This window comes from Lemur catta, chromosome 10 (genome assembly GCF_020740605.2).
Source record: "Lemur catta isolate mLemCat1 chromosome 10, mLemCat1.pri, whole genome shotgun sequence".
Taxonomy (NCBI): Eukaryota; Metazoa; Chordata; class Mammalia; order Primates; family Lemuridae; genus Lemur; species Lemur catta.
In genome coordinates, this window is record NC_059137.1 from 27,731,986 (window position 1) to 27,753,840 (window position 21,855).

The 21,855-nt window shown below is 44.1% G+C and overlaps 1 protein-coding gene across 1 annotated transcript; it reads right to left on the reverse strand.

The window, feature by feature from the left end:
• Positions 1 to 2,013: 2,013 nt before the first annotated feature.
• Positions 2,014 to 2,955, reverse strand: LOC123646121 (olfactory receptor 13D1-like). The gene has a single exon (XM_045562787.1). The coding sequence runs from the start codon at positions 2,953 to 2,955 to the stop codon at positions 2,014 to 2,016; it is 942 nt and encodes a 313-aa protein (XP_045418743.1).
• Between the last annotated feature and the right edge of the window lie 18,900 nt (positions 2,956 to 21,855).

Genomic DNA, 21,855 nt, shown 5'->3' on the forward strand with positions numbered 1-21,855 from the left:
CCAGTAGGAGGTTCTTGCAATTATTAAATTGAGACATAATGAGAAAATGGTCCTGAGAATAGCTGGGAGGTAGTTAATAGAGCTGAGAGATATTTAGGAAGCCAACTTTATAAGTTTTGGTAGTTTAAAGCATTTTAGTGGTGTCATTAACCAGTTAGGCATTACAAGAGAAATCAACAATAGAATAAGTATATGCTGAGTGATTAAAAATGTTCCAGACGCTGGGCTCAATTATGGAATCACAATGATTAACAAGGGAGCTATGGTGCTTATTCTTAATGGGATTTCAGTTTTGTGGGAGCAGAAAAATATGCAATTGCAACAGTGTGTGATAAGTGCTATATGAAGGGAGGTATAGACTATTATCAGAGCACACAGGAGGTTTGCTTACCTCAGACTAGGGTTCAGGGATGACATCTCCATAAGATGGAACTCCTGAAGAAGAAACATTTCTTTTTATAATGGGAAAGTCACAGGAAGATAATATGGTGTAATTTAACATAATGAGTGAAAGAAGTGTGTTTTACTTATTACATTTAGATAACATACTACTGTAAAATTCCCAGGAGAGCAATCTGGGATGTGGCTAAAGATGTGGATTCACCAGTTTATTGGTGATGCATTGAAACGATGAGAGTGGATGAGATTGTCCTAGGAAATAATACTGGAATTTTAGTGGTGGTCATTTTGTGGAAGGACGTTAGTATCAAGTCACAGTGTTTGCATTTTAGTTGGAAAGTCAAAGTAAGTTTTTGAATTTCTAGTGATGATGAAGGTCATGCATTAGGAATATGAACCTGGAAGAAGTAGCAGACTGTATAGAATTAGAAAGAGTTCAGATACTGTGAAACCACCAAGCTAGGAGCTGGTGAGGGAGAGATGGAGGCGAAGTAATGTAAGGTGATGATTAGTCAGAGTTTACATGGTTGTAAGCAATGGGAAACAATTCAAACTATTTTTAACAGGAACTTTATTGGCTCACATAACTGAAAACTCTGAGCATGAATGTCTTTAGACCCAGCTTGATCCAGGATTAACATCCAGGATGACATCAATTGCTCTATTTCCTTCCTTTAGCTCTGCTTTCCTCTTTGGTGATTTCATTCTCAGTCTGGCTTTCCCCATGAATTGGCAAAGACAGCCAGAAAAAGGCACACATTCTACCAGTCTAGCGACACTTGAAGAAAGAGTAATTATTTTCTGATACTTAGGTGACATTCCTACAGTTAAGTCTGATTGGCATGGCTTATGTCACATGTTACCCTGAATGAGTCACTGTGGCTAGGGGGATGATCATTTTTCATTGAACAGATTTGTGTTTCATGCTTCCCATCAATTTGGAGAATATGGTCAGCCCCACCCAGCAAAATATGGTCTGAGAATGGGAGACAGGGGATTCTTCAAAATGAAAAGATGCATTCTTTTTTAAATTTTTTTTTTATTTCAGCATATTATGGGTGTACAAACGTTTAGGTCACATATATTGCCTTTGCCCCTCCGGAGTCAGGGCGTCAAGCATGTCCATCCTCCAGATGGTGTGAACTGCACCCATTAGATGTGAAAGATGCATTCTTTTACCAGAAGAGGGATGCTGTGCAAACCAAAATAATAGATATATACCTTGAGGACACTGAGAAAAAAGACAAAGAAGAGAAAGAAGAGAGAGAGAGAGAGAGAGAGAGAGAGAGAGAGAGAGAGAGAGAGAGAGAGAGAGAGAGAGAAGCAGGTAAAAGAAGAGAGGAGGGGAGGGAGAGAGGGAGAAATATTCATCATAAACAGCATCTATCATGATCCCTATGGAACCAAGAAGCAGAGCTGCATATAACTAGAAAGCCTGCTGAAAAGATATGATATGAAAAGATTTACATGAACATTTTCCGTTGTAAAAATGAGAGTCTCACATTTGGCTTTTCAAACACAAATTTGTCATCATGCTGGGTTCTGCAGTTTCATCTGTGAATATCAGAAATATATCTTTTACTCAAATGTAAAAATCACATGCCTTAAGGGATTTCATATTTTCCATGAGTGCAGGTGTCTGCTGAGGACTTTCTTCACAGCTTCTTTTACCTCCTTATTCCCCAGGCTGTAGATAATGGGGTTCAGCATTGGGGCTATCACTCCATAAAACAGCCCAATGATCTCATCAGATGTCTTTGTGTCCTTTGACTTGGGCTTCATGTAAATAAAAAGAGCTGAACCATAGAATAAAATTACTACAGCCAGATGGGCTGAACAGGTAGAAAAGGCTTTCTTTCTCCCCTCAGCAGAATTAAGTCTCAGGATGATAGACAGAATAAAAACATAAGAAATAAAAATTGACAATAGGGGAATCACTAAGAAAATGATACTTCCCACTGTTATGATAAGCACATTGATGGTGATGTCTGAACAAATGAGTTTAAGAAGAGCCAACAACTCACAGGTAAGATGGTCAATGACATTCCCACAGAAAGGTAACAGCATTGTCAGGACTGTTTGCACTAGGGAGTTCAGACAGCCTATGATCCAGGACCATGCAGCCATTTGCACATATAGCATCCTATTCATGATGATGAGATACCTAAGTGGGTTGCAGATGGCCAGATACCGGTCATAGGCCATCACAGCCAGGAGAATACACTCAGTGCAGCCCAAGCCAAAGGAGACAACCATCTGCAGAGCACAACCAAAGAAGGAGATGGATTTTCTCTCAGACATAAATATAACGAGCATTGGAGGAATGAAACAGGATGTATAACATATGTCCAAGAATGAGAAGTTTACAAGGAAGAAGTACATGAGGGTGTGGAGGCGTGAATCCAGGATACTGATGATAATGAGGAAGGTGTTTCCCAGGAGGATTATCAGGTACATGATGAGGCAAAACATGAACAGAGAAAGTTGGAACTCCGGGTATCTGGAAAGTCCGACCAGAAAAAATTGAGTCACAGGAGAGAAATTCTGTGTCTCCATGTGTCTCTGTCACCTGTATTAGCATAAGAATGCTTCCTGGTAGTTGAGATTTCTGGGTGGGGTGTAAGTGCGGGGCCTCTGTCACCCCTGTGTTTGATTTGTTTACCTCCAGAGTTGGTAAGTGCATATTTGCGTGACATGGGAAAAGTGTGGATTGTGCTTCAGATTTCATCCTGACACTTTTGAAATCACCAGTATGTTGGTAATTATTTGCCATTTCCATAGCGTTTTGCACCATAACAGTCATGAGGGCGGTCTCTGCATCCTGAAGCCTATGATGCTTTTCGCAGAGAAAACTCTGCTGAGGCCCGGGTAACCTGTTATTTCCCATACCTGGCACCGGTGCCTTGGAAGATCGGATTGTTTTCAGTGTTATTTCACCATCCTTTCACCACTGTTTCAAGAACGGTAGCCCTTTTCAACCGTTAGCGTAAGAATCCTTCTTTGGAGATGAGATAATTTTCTGGGGTGGCAAGTGCAGGGCCTCTGTCAGTCCGGGGTTTGTTGGAGTAGCGCCAGACATGAGAAGTGCGCCTTTGTGTGAGAGGTGAATAGTGCGGATCCTGTTTCAGTCTAAGGACTGAAACACGATCCGCACTTTTCACTGTTCCTTTCAGAATCATTTGATTCATCAGTTAGGAATGGCGATTCCTTCTCCAGAACAATCGAAGGCTAGGCCAAAGTAACTCGATCTTTCCAAGAGGGTTGTGGCACAACTTTTGAAATAACCGCTAGGTGGAGAACTATTTGGTATTTTTCCGTAGCACTTTTCACCGTAATTGTCATCAGGTTGGTCTCTGCATCCTTAAGCATAGGAGGGTCTTCACAGATGAAAGCATGCTGAGGCCCAGTAAACTTGGCATTTCCAATAGTTGGTACTAGAGACTATAAAGAAAGTGTTTTTAAGTATTATTCCACTGTGGATTCACCATTATTATCAGAACCTGAGCAGGTTTCACGCATTAGCATAAGAATCCTTCCCCGTAGTTGAGATTTCTGGGTGGGGTGTTAGTGCCGATCTTCTGTCAGCCCTGTGTTTGATTTGTTTACCTCCAGACTGGTAAGTGCATATTTGAGTGAGATGGGAAAAGTGTGGATCGTGCTTCAGATTTCATCCTGACACTTTTGAAATCACCAGTATGTTGGTAATCATTTCCCATTTCCATAGTGTTTTGCAGCGTAAGAGTCATGAGGTTGGTCTCTGCATCCTGAAGGCTATGATGCTTTCCGCAGAGAAAACTCTGCTGAGGCCCGGGTAACTTGGTATTTCCCATACCTGGCACCGGTGCCTTGGAAGATAGGATTGTTTACAGTGTTACTTCACCATCCTTTCACCACTGTTTCAAGAACGGGAGCCCTTTTCAACCGTGAGCGTACGAATCCTTCTGTGGAGATGAGATATTTTTCTGGGGTGGCAAGTGCATTGCCTCTGTCAGTCCTGAGTTTGTTGCACTAGCGGCAGGCATGAGAAGTGCGCCTTTGTGTGAGAGGTGAACAGTGCTTATCCTGTTTCAGTCGAAAGACTGAAACAGGATCCGCACTTTTCACCGTTCCTTTCAGAATCATTTGATTGATCAGCTAGGAATGGCGATTCCTTCCCAGAACAATTGAAGGCTAGACCAAAGTAACTCGATCTTTCCAAGAGGGGTGTGGCACAACTTTTAGAATAACCGCTAGGTGGAGAACTATTTGGTATTTTTCCGTAGCACTTTTCACCGTAATTGTCATCAGGATGGTCTCTGCATCCTTAAGCATTGGAGAGTTTTCACAGACGAAAGCACGCTGAGGCCCAGGAAACTTGGCATTTCCAATAGTTGGTACTAGAGACTATAAAGAAAGTGTTCTTTTAAGTATTATTCCACTGTGGTTTCACCATTATTTTCACAACCTGAGCAGGTTTCGCGTATTAGCATATGAATCCTTCCTCATAGTTGAGATTTCTGGGTGGGGTGTAAGTGCCAGGCTTCTGTCAGCCCTGTGTTTGATTTGTTTACCTCCAGAGCTGGTAAGTGCATATTTGAGTGAGATGGGAAAAGTGTGGGTCGTGCTTCAGATTTCATCCTTACACTTTTGAAATCACCAGTATGTTGGTAATTATTTGCCATTTCCATAGCGTTTTGCACCGTAACAGTCATGAGGTCGTTCTCTGCATCCTGAAGTCTATGATGCTTTTCGCAGAGAAAACTCTGCTGAGGCCCGGGTAACTTGGTATTTCCCATACCTGGCACCGGTGCCTTGGAAGATAGGATTGTTTCCAGTGTTATTTCACCATCCTTTCACCACTGTTTCAAAAAGGGGGGGGGGCCTTTCAACAGTTAGTGTAAGAATCCTTGTTTGGAGATGAGATAATTTTCTGGGGTGGCAAGTGCAGGGCCTCTGTCAGACCTGGGTTTGTTGGACTAGCGCCAGACATGAGAAGTGCGCCTTTGTGTGAGAGGTGAATAGTGGGGATCCTGTTTCAGTGTAAGGACTGAAACACGATCCCCACTTTTCACTGTTCCTTTCAGAATCATTTGATTCATCAGTTAGGAATGGCGATTCCTTCTCCAGACCAGTCGAAGGCTAGGCCAAAGTAACTCGATCTTTCCAAGAGGGTTGTGGCACAACTTTTGAAATAACCGCTAGGTGGAGAACTATTTGGTATTTTTCCGTAGCACTTTTCACCGTGATTGTCATCAGGTTGTTCTCTGCATCCTTAAGCATAGGAGGGTTTTCACAGACGAAAGCATGCTGAGGCCCAGTAAACTTGGCATTTCCAATAGTTGGTACTGGAGACTATAAAGAAAGTGTTCTTTTAAGTATTATTCCACTGTGGTTTCACCATTATTTTCAGAACCTGAGCAGGTTTCACGCATTAGCATAAGAATCCTTCCCGGTAGTTGAGATTTCTGAGTGGGGTGTTAGTGCCGATCCTCTGTCAGCCCTGTGTTTGATTTGTTTACCTCCAGAGCTGGTAAGGGCATATTTAAGTGAGATGGGAAAAGTGTGGATCATGCTTCAGATTTAATCCTGACACTTTTGAAATCACCAGTATGTTGGTAATTATTTGCCATTTCCATAGCGTTTTGCATCGTAACAGTCATGAGGTCGGTCTCTGCATCCTGAAGCCTATGATGCTTTTCGCAGAGAAAACTCTGCTGAGGCCCAGGTAACTTGGTATTTCCTATACCTGGCACCGGTGCTTTGGAAGATAGGATTGTTTCCAGTGTTAATTCACCATCCTTTCACCACTGTTTCAAGAACGGGAGCCATTTTCAACCATTAGCGTAAGAATTCTTCTGTGGAGATGAGATATTTTTCTGGGGCGGCAAGTGCAGGGCCTCTGTCAGTCCTTGGTTTGTTGGGCTAGAGCCAGACAGGAGAAGTGCGCCTTTGTGTGAGAGGTGAATAGTGCGGATCCTGTTTCAGTCTAAAGACTGAAAAGGGATCCGCACTATTCACCGTTCCTTTCAGAATCATTTGATTGATCAGCTAGGAATGGCGATTCCTTCTCCAGACCAGTCGAAGGCTAGGCCAAAGTAACTCGATCTTTCCAAGAAGGTTGTGGCACAACTTTTGAAATAACCGCTAGTTAGAGAACTCTTTGGTATTTTTCCGTAGCAGTTTTCACCGCAATTGTCCTAAGGTTGGTCTCTGCATCCTTAAGCACTGGAGAGTTTTCACAGACGAAAGCATGCTGAGGCCCAGTAAACTTGGCTTCTCCAATAGTTGGTACTAGAGACTATAAAGAAAGTGTTCTTTTAAGTATTATTCCACTGTGGTTTCACCATTATTTTCAGAACCTGAGCAGGTTTCACGCATTAGCATAAGAATCCTTCCCTGTAGTTGAGATTTCTGAGTGGGGTGTTAGTGCCGATCTTCTGTCAGCCCTGTGTTTGATTTGTTTACCTCCAGAGCTGGTAAGTGCATATTTGAGTGAGATGGGAAAAGTGTGGATCGTGCTTCAGATTTCATCCTGACACTTTGGAAATCACCAGTATGTTGGTAATTATTTGCCATTTCCATAGCGTTTTGCATCGTAACAGTCATGAGGTCGGTCTCTGCATCCTGAAGCCTATGATACTTTTCGCAGAGAAAACTCTGCTGAGGCCCAGGTAACCTGGTATTTCCCATACCTGGCACCGGCGCTTTGGAAGATAGGATTGTTTCCAGTGTTAATTCACCATCCTTTCACCACTGTTTCAAGAACGGGAGCCCTTTTCAACCGTTAGCGTAAGAATTCTTCTGTGGAGATGAGATATTTTTCTGGGATGGCAAGTGCAGGGCCTCTGTCAGTCCTTGGTTTGTTGGGCTAGAGCCAGACAGGAGAAGTGCGCCTTTGTGTGAGAGGTCAATAGTGCGGATCCTGTTTCGGACTAAAGACTGAAACAGGATCCGCACTTTTCACCGTTTCTTTCAGAATCATTTGATTGATCAGGTAGGAAGGGCGATTCCTTCTCCAGAACAATTGAAGGCTAGGCCAAAGTAACTCGATCTTTCCAAGAGGGGTATGGCACAACTGTTGAAATAACCGCTAGGTGGAGAACTATTTGGTATTTTACCGTAGCATTTTCAACATAGGTGTCATCAGGTTGGTCTTTGCATCCTTAAGCATTGGAGAGTTTTCACAGACGAAAGGATGAGGAGGCCCAGTAAACTTGGCATTTCCAATAGTTAGTACTAGAGAGTATAAAGAAAAGGTTCTTTTAAGTATTATTCCACTGTGGTTTCACCATTATTTTCAGAAACTGTGCACCTTTCACGCATTAGCATAAGAATCCTTCCCCATAGTTTAGATTTCTGGTTGGGGTGTTAGTGCCGATCTTCTGTCAGCCCTGTGTTTGATTTGTTTATCTCTAGACTGGTAAGTGCATATTTGAGTGAGATGGGAAAAGTGTGGATTGTGCTTCAGATTTCATCCTGACACTTTTGAAATCACCAGTATGTTGGTAATTATTTGCCATTTCCATAGTGTTTTACATCGTAACATGCATGAGGTCGGTCTCTGCATCCTGAAGCCTATGATGATTTTCGCAGAGAAAACTCTGCTGAGGCCGGGGTAACTTGGTATTTCCCATACCTGGCACCGGTGCCTTGGAGGATCGGATTGTTTTCAGTGTTAATTCACCATTCTTTCACCACGGTTTCAAGAACAGGAGCCCTTTTCAACCGTTAGCGTAAGAATCCTTCTTTGGAGATGAGATCTTTTTCTGGGGAGGCAAGTGCAGGGCCTCTGTCAGTCCTGGGTTTGTTGGACTAGCGCCAGGCATGAGAAGTTCGCCTTTGTGTGAGAGGTGAATAGTGGGGATCCTGTTTCAGTGTAAGGACTGAAACACGATCCCCACTTTTCACTGTTCCTTTCAGAATCATTTGATTCACCAGCTTGGAATGGCGATTCCTTCTCCAGACCAGTCGAAGGCTAGGCCAAAGTAACTCGATCTTTCCAAGAGGGCTGTGGCACAACTTTTGAAATAACGGCTAGGTGGAGAACTATTTGGTATTTTTCCGTAGCACTTTTCACCATAATTGTCATCAGGTTGCTCTCTGCATCCTTAAGCATTGGAGAGTTCTCACAGACGAAAGCATGCTGAGGCCCAGTAAACTTGCCATTTCCAATAGTTGGTACTAGAGACTATAAAGAAAGTGTTCTTTTAAGTATTATTCCACTGTGGTTTCACCATTATTTTCAGAACCTGATCAGCTTTCACGCATTAGCATAAGAATCCTTCCGCGTAGTGGAGATTTCTGAGTGGGGTGTTAGTGCCGATCTTCTGTCAGCCCTGTGTTTGATTTGTTTACCTCCAGAGCTGGTAAGGGCATATTTGAGTGAGATGGGAAAAGTGTGGATCGTGCTTCAGATTTCATCCTGACACTTTGGAAATCACCAGTATGTTGGTAATTATTTGCCATTTCCATAGCGTTTTGCATCGTAACAGTCATGAGGTCGGTCTCTGCATCCTGAAGCCTATGATGCTTTTCGCAGAGAAAACTCTGCTGAGGCCCGGGTAACTTGATATTTCCCATACCTGGCACCAGTGCCTTGGAAGATCGGATTGTTTTCAGTGTTAATTCACCATTCTTTCACCACGGTTTCAAGAACAGGAGCCCTTTTCAACCGTTAGCGTAAGAATCCTTCTTTGGAGATGAGATATTTTTCTGGGGTGGCAAGTGCAGGGCCTCTGTCAGTCCTGGGTTTGTTGGACTAGCGCCAGGCATGAGAAGGTCGCCTTTGTGTGAGAGGTGAATAGTGCGCATCCTGTTTCAGTCTAGGTGAATAGTGCGGATCCTGTTTAAGTCTGAAGACTGAAACAGGATCCGCACTTTTCACCGTTCCTTTCAGAATCATTTGATTGATCAGCTAGGAAGGGCGATTCCTTCTCCAGAACAATCGAAAGCTAGGCCAGAGTAACTCGATCTTTCCAAGAGGGGTGTGGCACAACTTTTGATATAACCGCTAGGTGGAGAAATATTTGGTATTTTTCCGTAGCACTTTTCACCGTAATTGTCATCAGGATGGTCTCTGTATCCTTAAGCATTGGAGCGTTTTCACAGACGAAAGCATGCTGAGGCTCAGTAAACTTTGCTTTTCCAATAGTTGGTGCTAGAGACTATAAAGAAAGTGTTCTTTTAAGTATTATTCCACTGTGGATTCACCATTATTTTCAGAACCTGAGCAGCTTTCACGCATTAGCATAAGAATCCTTCCCCGTAGTGGAGATTTCTGAGTGGGGTGTTAGTGCCGATCTTCTGTCAGCCCTGTGTTTGATTTGTTTACCTCCAGAGCTGGTAAGGGCATATTTGAGTGAGATGGGAAAAGTGTGGATCGTGCTTCAGATTTCATCCTGACACTTTTGAAATCACCAGTATGTTGGTAATTATTTGCCATTTCCATAGCGTTTTGCATCGTAACAGTCATGAGGTCGGTCTCTGCATCCTGAAGCCTATGACGCTTTTCACAGAGAAAACTCTGCTGAGGCCCGGGTAACATGGTATTTCCCATACCTGGCACCGGTGCCTTGGAAGATCGGATTGTTTTCAGTGTTAATTCACCATTCTTTCACCACGGTTTCAGGAACAGGAGCCCTTTTCAACCGTTAGCATAAGAATCCTCCTTTGGAGATGAGATATTTTTCCTGGGTGGCAAGTGCAGGGCCTCTGGCAGTACTGGGTTTGTTGGACTAGCGCCAGGCATGAGAAGTTCGCCTTTGTGTGAGAGGTGAATAGTGCGGATCCTGTTTCAGTCTAAAGACTGAAACAGGATCCGTACTTTTCACCGTTCCTTTCAGAATCATTTGATTGATCAGCTAGGAAGGGCGATTCCTTCTCTAGAACAATCGAAGGCTAGGCCAGAGTAACTCGATCTTTCCAAGAGGGGTGTGGCACAACTTTTGAAATAACCGCTAGGTGGAGAACTATTTGGTATTTTTCCGTAGCACTTTTCACCGTAATTGTCATCTGGATGGTCTCTGAATCCTTAAGCATTGGAGAGTTTTCACAGACGAAAGCATGCTGAGGCCCAGTAAACTTGGCTTTTCCAATAGTTGGTACTAGAGACTATAAAGAAAGTGTTCTTTTAAGTATTATTCCACTGTGGATTCACCATTATTTTCAGAACCTTAGCAGCTTTCACGCATTAGCATAAGAATCCTTCCCCGTAGTGGAGATTTCTGAGTGGGGTGTTAGTGCCGATCTTCTGTCAGCCCTGTGTTTGATTTGTTTACCTCCAGAGCTGGTAAGGGCATATTTGAGTGAGATGGGAAAAGTGTGGATCGTGCTTCAGATTTCATCCTGACACTTTGGAAATCACGAGTATGTTGGTAATTATTTGTCATTTCCATAGCGTTTTGCATCGTAACAGTCATGAGGTCGGTCTCTGCATCCTGAAGCCTATGACGCTTTTCACAGAGAAAACTCTGCTGAGGCCCGGGTAACATGGTATTTCCCATACCTGGCACCGGTGCATTGGAAGATCGGATTGTTTTCAGTGTTAATTCACCATTCTTTCACCACGGTTTCAATAAGAGGAGCCCTTTTCAACCGTTAGCCTAAGAATCGTTGTTTGGAGATGAGATATTTTTCTGGGGTGGCAAGTGCAGGGCCTCTGTCAATCCTGGGTTTGTTGGACTATCGCCAGGCATGAGAAGTGCGCCTTTGTGGGACAGGTGAATAGTGCGGATCCTGTTTCAGTCTAAAGACTGAAACAGGATCTGCACTTTTCACCGTTCCTTTCAGAATCATTTGATTCATCAGCTAGGAATGGCGATTGCTTCACCAGACCAATCGAAGGTTAGGCCAAAGTAACTCGATCTTTCCAAGAGGTGTGTGGCCCAACTTTTGAAAGAACCGCTAGGTGGAGAACTATTTGGTATTTTTCTGTAGCACTTTTCACCGTAATTGTCATCAGGATGGTCTCTGCATCCTTAAGCATTGGAGAGTTTTCACAGACGAAAGCCTGCTGAGGCACAGTAAACTTGGCTTTTCCAATAGTTGGTACTAGAGACTATAAAGAAAGTGTTCTTTTAAGTATTATTCCACTGTGGATTCACCATTATTTTCAGAACCTGAGCAGCTTTCACGCATTAGCATAAGAATCCTTCCCCGTAGTGGAGATTTCTGAGTGGGGTGTTAGTGCTGATCTTCTGTCAGCCCTGTGTTTGATTTGTTTACCTCCAGAGCTGGTAAGGGCATACTTGAGTGAGATGGGAAAAGTGTGGATCGTGCTTCAGATTTCATCCTGACACTTTTGAAATCACCAGTATGTTGGTAATTATTTGCCATTTCCATAGCGTTTTGCATCGTAACAGTCATGAGGTCGGTCTCTGCATCCTGAAGCCTATGATGCTTTTCGCAGAGAAAACTCTGCTGAGGCCCGGGTATCTTGGTATTTCCCATACCTGGCACCGGTGCCTTGGAAGATCGGATTGTTCTCAGTGTTAATTCACCATTCTTTCACCACGGTTTGATGAACAGGAGCCCTTTTCAACCGTTAGCGTAAGAATCCTTCTTTGGAGATGAGATATTTTTCTGGGGTGGCAAGTGCAGGGCCTCTGTCAGTCCTGGGTTTGTTGGACTAGCGCCAGGCATGAGAAGTGCGCCTTTGTGTGAGAGGTGAATAGTGCGGATCCTGTTTCAGTCTAGGTGAATAGTGCGGATCCTTTTTCAGTCTAAAGACTGAAACAGGATCCGCACTTTTCACCGTTCCTTTCAGAATCATTTGATTGATCAGCTAGGAAGGGCGATTCCTTCTCCAGAACAATGGAAGGCTAGGCCAAAGTAACTCGATCTTTCCAAGAGGGGTGTGGCACAACTTTTGAAATAACCGCTAGGTGGAGAACTATTTGGTACTTTTCCGTAGCACTTTTCACCGTAATTGTCATCAGGATGGTCTCTGCATCCTTAAGCATTGGAGAGTTTTCACAGACGAAAGCATGCTGAGGCCCAGTAAACTTGGCATTTCCAATAGTTGGTACTAGAGACTATAAAGAAAGTGTTCTTTTAAGTATTATTCCACTGTGGATTCACCATTATTTTCAGAACCTGAGCAGCTTTCACGCATTAGCATAAGAATCCTTCCCCGTAGTGGAGATTTCTGAGTGGGGTGTTAGTGCCGATCTTCTGTCAGCCCTGTGTTTGATTTGTTTACCTGCAGAGCTGGTAAGTGCATATTTGAGTGAGATGGGAAAAGTGTGGATTGTGCTTCAGATTTCATCCTGACACTTTTGAAATCACCAGTATGTTGGTAATTATTTGCCATTTCCATAGCGTTTTGCATCGTAACAGTCATGAGGTCGGTCTCTGCATCCTGAAGCCTATGATGCTTTTCGCAGAGAAAACTCTGCTGAGGCCCGGGTAACTTGGTATTTCCCATACCTGGCACCGGTGCCTTGGAAGATCGGATTGTTTTCAGTGTTAATTCCCCATTCTTTCACCACGGTTTCAATAACAGGAGCCCTTTTCAACCGTTACCGTAAGAATCCTTCTTTGGAGATGAGATATTTTTCTGGGGTGGCAAGTGCAGGGCCTCTGTCAGTCCTGGGTTTGTTGGACTAGCGCCAGGCATGAGAAGTGCGCCTTTGTGTGAGAGGTGAATAGTGCGGATCCTGTTTCAGTCTAGGTGAATAGTGCGGATCCTTTTTCAGTCTAAAGACTGAAACAGGATCCGCACTTTTCACCGTTCCTTTCAGAATCATTTGATTGATCAGCTAGGAAGGGCGATTCCTTCTCCAGAACAATCGAAGGCTAGGCCAAAGTAACTCGATCTTTCCAAGAGGGGTGTGGCACAATTTTTGAAATAACCGCTAGGTGGAGAACTATTTGGTACTTTTCCGTAGCACTTTTCACCGTAATTGTCATCAGGATGGTCTCTGCATCCTTAAGCATTGGAGAGTTTTCACAGACGAAAGCATGCTGAGGCCCAGTAAACTTGGCATTTCCAATAGTTGGTACTAGAGACTATAAAGAAAGTGTTCTTTTAAGTATTATTCCACTGTGGATTCACCATTATTTTCAGAACCTGAGCAGCTTTCACGCATTAGCATAAGAATCCTTCCCCGTAGTGGAGATTTCTGAGTGGGGTGTTAGTGCCGATCTTCTGTCAGCCCTGTGTTTGATTTGTTTACCTGCAGAGCTGGTACGTGCATATTTTTGTGAGATGGGAAAAGTGTGGATCGTGCTTCAGATTTCATCCTGACACTTTTGAAATCACCAGTATGTTGGTAATTATTTGCCATTTCCATAGCGTTTTGCATCGTAACAGTCATGAGGTCGGTCTCTGCATCCTGAAGCCTATGATGCTTTTCGCAGAGAAAACTCTGCTGAGGCCCGGGTAACTTGGTATTTCCCATACCTGGCACCGGTGCCTTGGAAGATCGGATTGTTTTCAGTGTTAATTCCCCATTCTTTCACCACGGTTTCAAGAACAGGAGCCCTTTTCAACCGTTACCGTAAGAATCCTTCTTTGGAGATGAGATATTTTTCTGGGGTGGCAAGTGCACGGCCTCTGTCAGTCCTGGGTTTGTTGGACTAGCGCCAGGCATGAGAAGTGCGCCTTTGTGTGAGAGGTGAATAGTGCGGATCCTGTTTCAGTCTAAAGACTGAAACAGGTTCCGCACTTTTCACCGTTCCTTTCAGAATCATTTGATTTATCAGCTAGGAAGGGCGATTCCTTCTCCAGAACAATCGAAGGCTAGGCGAAAGTAACTCGATCTCTCCAAGAGGGGTGTGGCACAACTTTTGAAATAACCACTAGGTGGAGAACTATTTGGTATGTTTCCGTAGCACTTTTCACCGTAATTGTCATCAGGATGGTCTCTGCATCCTTAAGCATTGGAGAGTTTTCACAGACGAAAGCATGCTGAGGCCCAGTAAACTTGGCTTTTCCAATAGTTGGTACTAGAGACTATAAAGAAAGTGTTCTTTTAAGTATTATTCCACTGTGGATTCACCATTATTTTCAGAACCTGAGCAGCTTTCACGCATTAGCATAAGAATCCTTCCCCGTAGTGGAGATTTCTGAGTGGGGTGTTAGTGCCGATCTTCTGTCAGCCCTGTGTTTGATTTGTTTACCTCCAGAGCTGGTAAGGGCATATTTGAGTGAGATGGGAAAAGTGTGGATCGTGCTTCAGATTTCATCCTGACACTTTTGAAATCACCAGTATGTTGGTAATTATTTGCCATTTCCATAGCGTTTTGCATCGTAACAGTCATGAGGTCGGTCTCTGCATCCTGAAGCCTATGACGCTTTTCGCAGAGAAAACTCTGCTGAGGCCCGCATAACATGGTATTTCCCATACATGGCACCGGTGCCTTGGAAGATCGGATTGTTTTCAGTGTTAATTCACCATTCTTTCACCACGGTTTCAAGAACAGGAGCCCTTTTCAACCGTTAGCATAAGAATCCTCCTTTGGAGATGAGATATTTTTCCTGGGTGGCAAGTGCAGGGCCTCTGTCAATCCTGGGTTTGTTGGACTAGCGCCAGGCATGAGAAGTTCGCCTTTGTGTGAGAGGTGAATAGTGCGGATCCTGTTTCACTCTAAAGACTGAAACAGGATCCGCACTTTTCACCGTTCCTTTCAGAATCATTTGATTGATCAGCTAGGAAGGGCGATTCCTTCTCCAGAACAATCGAAGGCTAGGCCAGAGTAACTCGATCTTTCCAAGAAGGGTGTGGCACAACTTTTGAAATAACTGCTAGGTGGAGAATATTTGGTATTTTTCTGTAGCACTTTTCACCGTAATTGTCATCTGGATGGTCTCTGAATCCTTAAGCATTGGAGAGTTTTCACAGACGAAAGCATGCTGAGGCCCAGTAAACTTGGCTTTTCCAATAGTTGGTACTAGAGACTATAAAGAAAGTGTTCTTTTAAGTATTATTCCACTGTGGATTCACCATTATTTTCAGAACCTTAGCAGCTTTCACGCATTAGCATAAGAATCCTTCCCCGTAGTGGAGATTTCTGAGTGGGGTGTTAGTGCCGATCTTCTGTCAGCCCTGTGTTTGATTTGTTTACCTCCAGAGCTGGTAAGGGCATATTTGAGTGAGATGGGAAAAGTGTGGATCGTGCTTCAGATTTCATCCTGACACTTTGGAAATCACCAGTATGTTGGTAATTATTTGCCATTTCCATAGCGTTTTGCATCGTAACAGTCATGAGGTCGGTCTCTGCATCCTGAAGCCTATGACGCTTTTCACAGAGAAAACTCTGCTGAGGCCCGGGTAACATGGTATTTCCCATACCTGGCACCGGTGCATTGGAAGATCGGATTGTTTTCAGTGTTAATTCACCATTCTTTCACCACGGTTTCAATAAGAGGAGCCCTTTTCAACCGTTAGCATAAGAATCCTTGTTTGGAGATGAGATATTTTTCTGGGGTGGCAAGTGCAGGGCCTCTGTCAATCCTGGGTTTGTTGGACTATCGCCAGGCATGAGAAGTGCGCCTTTGTGGGACAGGTGAATAGTGCGGATCCTGTTTCAGTCTAGGTGAATAGTGCGGATCCTTTTTCAATCTAAAGACTGAAACAGGATCCGCACTTTTCACCGTTCCTTTCAGAATCATTTGATTGATCAGCTAGGAAGGGCGATTCCTTCTCCAGAACAATCGAAGGCTAGGCCAAAGTAACTCGATCTTTGCAAGAGGGGTGTGGCACAACTTTTGAAATAACCGCTAGGTGGAGAACTATTTGGTATTTTTCCGTAGCACTTTTCACCGTATTGTCATCAGGATGGTCTCTGCATCCTTAAGCATTGGAGAGTTTTCACAGACTAAAGCATGCTGAGGCCCAGTAAACTTGCCTTTTCCAATAGTTGGTACTAGAGACTATAAAGAAAGTGTTCTTTTAAGTATTATTCCACTGTGGATTCACCATTATTTTCAGAACCTGAGCAGCTTTCACGCATTAGCATAAGAATCCTTCCCCGTAGTGGAGATTTCTGAGTGGGGTGTTAGTGCCGATCTTCTGTCAGCCCTGTGTTTGATTTTTTTACCTCCAGAGGTGGTAAGTGCATATTTGAGTGAGATGGGAAAAGTGTGGATCGTGCTTCAGATTTCATCCTGACACTTTTGAAATCACCAGTATGTTGGTAATTATTTGCCATTTCCATAGCGTTTTGCATCGTAACAGTCATGAGGTCGGTCTCTGCATCCTGAAGCCTATGATGCTTTTCGCAGAGAAAACTCTGCTGAGGCCCGGGTAACTTGGTATTTCCCATACCTGGCACCGGTGCCATGGAAGATCGGATTGTTTTAAGTGTTAATTCACCATTCTTTCACCACGGTTTCAAGAACAGTAGCCCTTTTCAGCCGTTAGCGTAAGAATCCTTCTTTGGAGATGAGATATTTTTCTGGGGTGGCAAGTGCACGGCCTCTGTCAGTCCTGGGTTTGTTGGACTAGCGCCAGGCATGAGAAGTGCGCCTTTGTGTGAGAGGTGAATAGTGCGGATGCTTTTCAGTCTAAAGACTGAAACAGGATCCGCACTTTTCACCGTTCCTTTCAGAATCATTTGATTGATCAGCTAGGAAGGGCGATTCCTTCTCCAGAACAATCGAAGGCTAGGCCAGAGTAACTCGATCCTTCCAAGAGGGGTGTGGCACAACTTTTGAAAGAAGCGCTAGGTGGAGAACTATTTGGTATTTCTGCGTAGCACTTTTCACCGTAATTGTCATCAGGATGGTCTCTGCATCCTTAAGCATTGGAGAGTTTTCACAGACGAAAGCATGCTGAGGCCCAGTAAACTTGGCTTTTCCAATAGTTGGTGCTAGAGACTATAAAGAAAGTGTTCTTTTAAGTATTATTCCACTGTGGATTCACCATTATTTTCAGAACCTGAGCAGCTTTCACGCATTAGCATAAGAATCCTTCCCCGTAGTGGAGATTTCTGAGTGGGGTGTTAGTGCCGATCTTCTGTCAGCCCTGTGTTTGATTTGTTTACCTCCAGAGCTGGTAAGGGCATATTTGAGTGAGATGGGAAAAGTGTGGATCGTGCTTCAGATTTCATCCTGACACTTTTGAAATCACCAGTATGTTGGTAATTATTTTCCATTTCCATAGCGTTTTGTATCGTAACAGTCATGAGGTCGGTCTCTGCATCCTGAAGCCTATGATGCTTTTCGCAGAGAAAACTCTGCTGAGGCCCGGGTAACTTGGTATTTCCCTTACCTGGCACCGGTGCCTTGGAAGATCGGATTGTTTTCAGTGTTAATTCACCATTCTTTCACCACGGTTTCAATAACAGGAGCCCTTTTCAACCGTTAGCGTAAGAATCCTTCTTTGGAGATGAGATATTTTTCTGGGGTGGCAAGTGCAGGGCCTCTGTCAGTCCTGGGTTTGTTGGACTAGCGCCAGGCATGAGAAGTTCGCCTTTGTGTGAGAGGTGAATAGTGCGGATCCTGTTTTAGTCTAAAGACTGAAACAGGATCCGCACTTTTCACCGTTCCTTTCAGAATCATTTGATTGATCAGCTAGGAAGGGCGATTCCTTCTCCAGAACAATCGAAGGCTAGGCGAAAGTAACTCGATCTCTCCAAGAGGGGTGTGGCACAACTTTTGAAATAACCGCTAGGTGGAGAACTGTTTGGTATTTTTCTGTAGCACTTTTCACCGTAATTGTCATAAGTTTGGTCTCTGCATCCTTAAGCATACGAGAGTCTTCACAGACGAAACAGGCTGAGGCCCAGTAATCTTGGCATTTCCAATAGTTGGTCCTAGAGACTACCAAGAAACTGTTCTTTTAAGTATTATTCCGTCGTGGTTTCAGCATTATTTTCAGAACCGGAGCAGGGTTCTCGCATTAGCATAAGAATCCTGCCTGGTAGTTGAGATTTCTGGGTGGGGTGTAAGTGCGGGGCTTCTGTCAGCCCTGCCTTTGATTTGTTTACCTCCAGAGTTGGAAAGTGCATAATTGCTTGAGACGGGAAAAGTGTGGATCGTGCTTCAGATTTCATCCTGACCCTTTGAAATGACCAGTGTGTTGGTAATTATTTGCATTTCCATGGCGTTTGGCACCGTAATAGTCATGAGGTCGGTCTCTGCATCCTGAAAGCTATGATGCTTTTTGCAGAGAATCCTCTGCTGAGGCCCAGGTAACTTGCTATTTCCCATAGCTGGCACAGGAGCCTTGGAAAATAGGATTGTTTTCAGTATTATTTCACCATCCTTTCACCACTGTTTCAAGAACGGGAGCCCTTTTCAACCGTTAGCGGAAGAATCCTTCTTTTGAGATGAGATATTTTTCTGGGGTGGCAAGTGCAGGGCCTCTTTCAGTCCTGGGTTTGTTGGACTAGCGCCCGACATGAGAAGTGCGCCTTTGTGGGACAGGTGAATAGTGCGGATCCTGTTTCAGTTTAAAGACTGAAACAGGATCCGCACTTTTCACCATTCCTTTCAGAATCATTTGATTCATCAGCTAGGAATGGCGATTGCTTCTCCAGACCAAATGAAGGCTAGGCCAATGTAACTCGATCTTTCCAAGAGGTATGTGGCACAACTTTTGAAAGAACCGCTAAGTGGAGAACTATATGGTGTTTTCCGAAGCACTTTTCACCGCAATTGTCCTAACGTTGGTCTTTGCATCCTTAAGCATACCAGCGTTTTCACAGACGAAACACGCTGAGGCCCATTAATCTTGGCATTTCCAATAGTTGGTCCTAGAGACTACCAAGAAAGTGTTCTTTTAAGTATTATTCCGTTGTGGTTTCAGCAATATTTTCAGAACCCGAGCAGGGTTCTCGCATTAGCATAAGAATCCTGCCTGGTAGTTGAGATTTCATGGTGGGGTGTAAGTGCGGGGCCACTGTCAGCCCTGCCTTTGATTTGTTTACCTCCAGAGTTGGAAAGTGTATATTTGCGTGAGATGGGAAAAGTGTGGATCGTGCTTCAGATTTCATCCTGACACTTTGAAATGACCAGTGTGTTGGTAATTATTTGCCATTTCCATGGCATTAGGCACCGTAATAGTCATGAGGTCGGTCTCTGCATCCTGAATCTCTGCTTTTTGCAGAGAAACCTCTGCTGAGGCCCAGGGAACTTGCTATTTCCCATAGCTGGCACAGGAGCCTTGGAAGATAGGATTGTTTTCCATATTATTTCACCATATTTCACCACTGTTTCAAGAACGGGAGCCCTTTTCAACCGTTAGCGGAAGAATCCTTCTTTGGAGATGAGATATTTTTCTGGGGTGGCAAGTGCAGGGCCTCTGTCAGTCCTGGGTTTGTTGGACTAGCGCCAGACATGAGAAGTGCCCCTTTGTGGGACAGGTGAATAGTGCGGATCCTGTTTCAGTCTAAAGAATGAAACAGGATCCGCACTTTTCACCGTTCCTTTCAGAATCATTTGATTCATCAGCTAGGAATGGCGATTGCTTCACCAGACCAATCGAAGGCTAGGCCAAAGTAACTGGATCTTTCCAAGAGGTGTGTGGCCCAACTTTTGAAAGAACCGCTAAGTGGAGAACTATTTGTTATTTTTCCAAAGCACTTTTCACCGTAATTGTCATAAGGTTGGTCTCTGCATCCTTAAGCATACCAGAGTCTTCACAGACGAAACAGGCTGAGGCCCAGTAATCTTGGCATTTCCAATAGTTGGTCCTAGAGACTACCAAGAAAGTGTTCTGTTAAGTATTATTCCGTTGTGGTTTCAGCATAATTTTCCGAACCCGAGCAGGGTTCTCGCATTAGCATAATAATCCTGCCTGGTAGTTGAGATTTCTGGGTGGGGTGTAAGCGCGGGGCTTCTGTAGGCCCTCCCGTTGATTTGTTTACCTCCACAGTTGGAAAGTGCATATTTGCGTGAGATGGGAAAAGTGTGGATCGTGCTTCAGATTTCATCCTGACACTTTGAAATGTCCAGTGTGTTGGTAATTATTTGCCATTTCCATGGCATTTGTCACCGTAATAGTCATGAGGTCGGTCTCTGCATCCTGAAGGCTATGATGCTTTTTGCAGAGAAACCTCTGCTGAGGCCCACGTAACTTGCTATTTCCCATAGCTGGCCCAGGAGCCTTGGAAGATAGGACTGTTTTCAGTATTATTTCACAATTTTTTCACCACTGTTTCAAGAACGGGAGCCCTTTTCAACCGTTAGCGTAAGAATCCTTCTTTGGAGATGAGATATTTTTCTGGGGTGGCAAGTGCAGGGCCTCTGTCAGTCCTGGGTTTGTTGGACTAGCGCCAGACATGAGAAGTGCGCCTTTGTGGGACAGGTGAATAGTGCGGATCCTGTTTCAGTCTAAACACTGAAACAGGATCCACACTTTTCACCGTTCCTTTCAGAATCATTTGATTCATCAGCTAGGAATGGCGATTGCTTCTCCAGACCAATCGAAGGCTAGGCCAGAGTAACTCGATCTTTCCAAGAGGTGTGTGGCCCAACTTTTGAAAGAACCGCTAAGTGGAGAACTATTTGTTATTTTCCCAAAGCACTTTTAATCGTAATTGTCCTAAGGTTGGTCTCTGCATCCTTAAGCATACGAGAGTCTTCACAGACGAAACAGGCTGAGGCCCAGTAATCTTGGCATTTCCAATAGTTGGTCCTAGAGACTACAAAGAAAGTGCTCTTTTAAGTATTATTCCGTTGTGGTTTCAGCATTATTTTCAGAATCCGAGCAGGGTTCTCGCATTAGCATAAGAATCCTGCCTGGTAGTTGAGATTTCATGGTGGGGTGTAAGTGAGGGGCTTCTGTCAGCCCTGCCTTTGATTTGTTTACCTCCAGAGTTGGAAAGTACTTTATTGCGTGAGATGGGAAAAGTGTGGATCGTGCTTCAGATTTCATCCTGACACTTTGAAATGACCAGTGTGTTGGTAATTATTTGCCATTTCCATGGCGTTTGGCACCATAATAGTCATGAGGTCGGTCTCTGCATCCTGAAGCCTATGATGCTTTTCGCAGAGAAAACTCTGCTGAGGCCCGGGTAACTTGGTATTTCCCATACCTGGCACCGGTGCCATGGAAGATCGGATTGTTTTAAGTGTTAATTCACCATTCTTTCACCACGGTTTCAAGAACAGTAGCCCTTTTCAGCCGTTAGCGTAAGAATCCTTCTTTGGAGATGAGATATTTTTCTGGGGTGGCAAGTGCACGGCCTCTGTCAGTCCTGGGTTTGTTGGACTAGCGCCAGGCATGAGAAGTGCGCCTTTGTGTGAGAGGTGAATAGTGCGGATGCTTTTCAGTCTAAAGACTGAAACAGGATCCGCACTTTTCACCGTTCCTTTCAGAATCATTTGATTGATCAGCTAGGAAGGGCGATTCCTTCTCCAGAACAATCGAAGGCTAGGCCAGAGTAACTCGATCCTTCCAAGAGGGGTGTGGCACAACTTTTGAAAGAAGCGCTAGGTGGAGAACTATTTGGTATTTCTGCGTAGCACTTTTCACCGTAATTGTCATCAGGATGGTCTCTGCATCCTTAAGCATTGGAGAGTTTTCACAG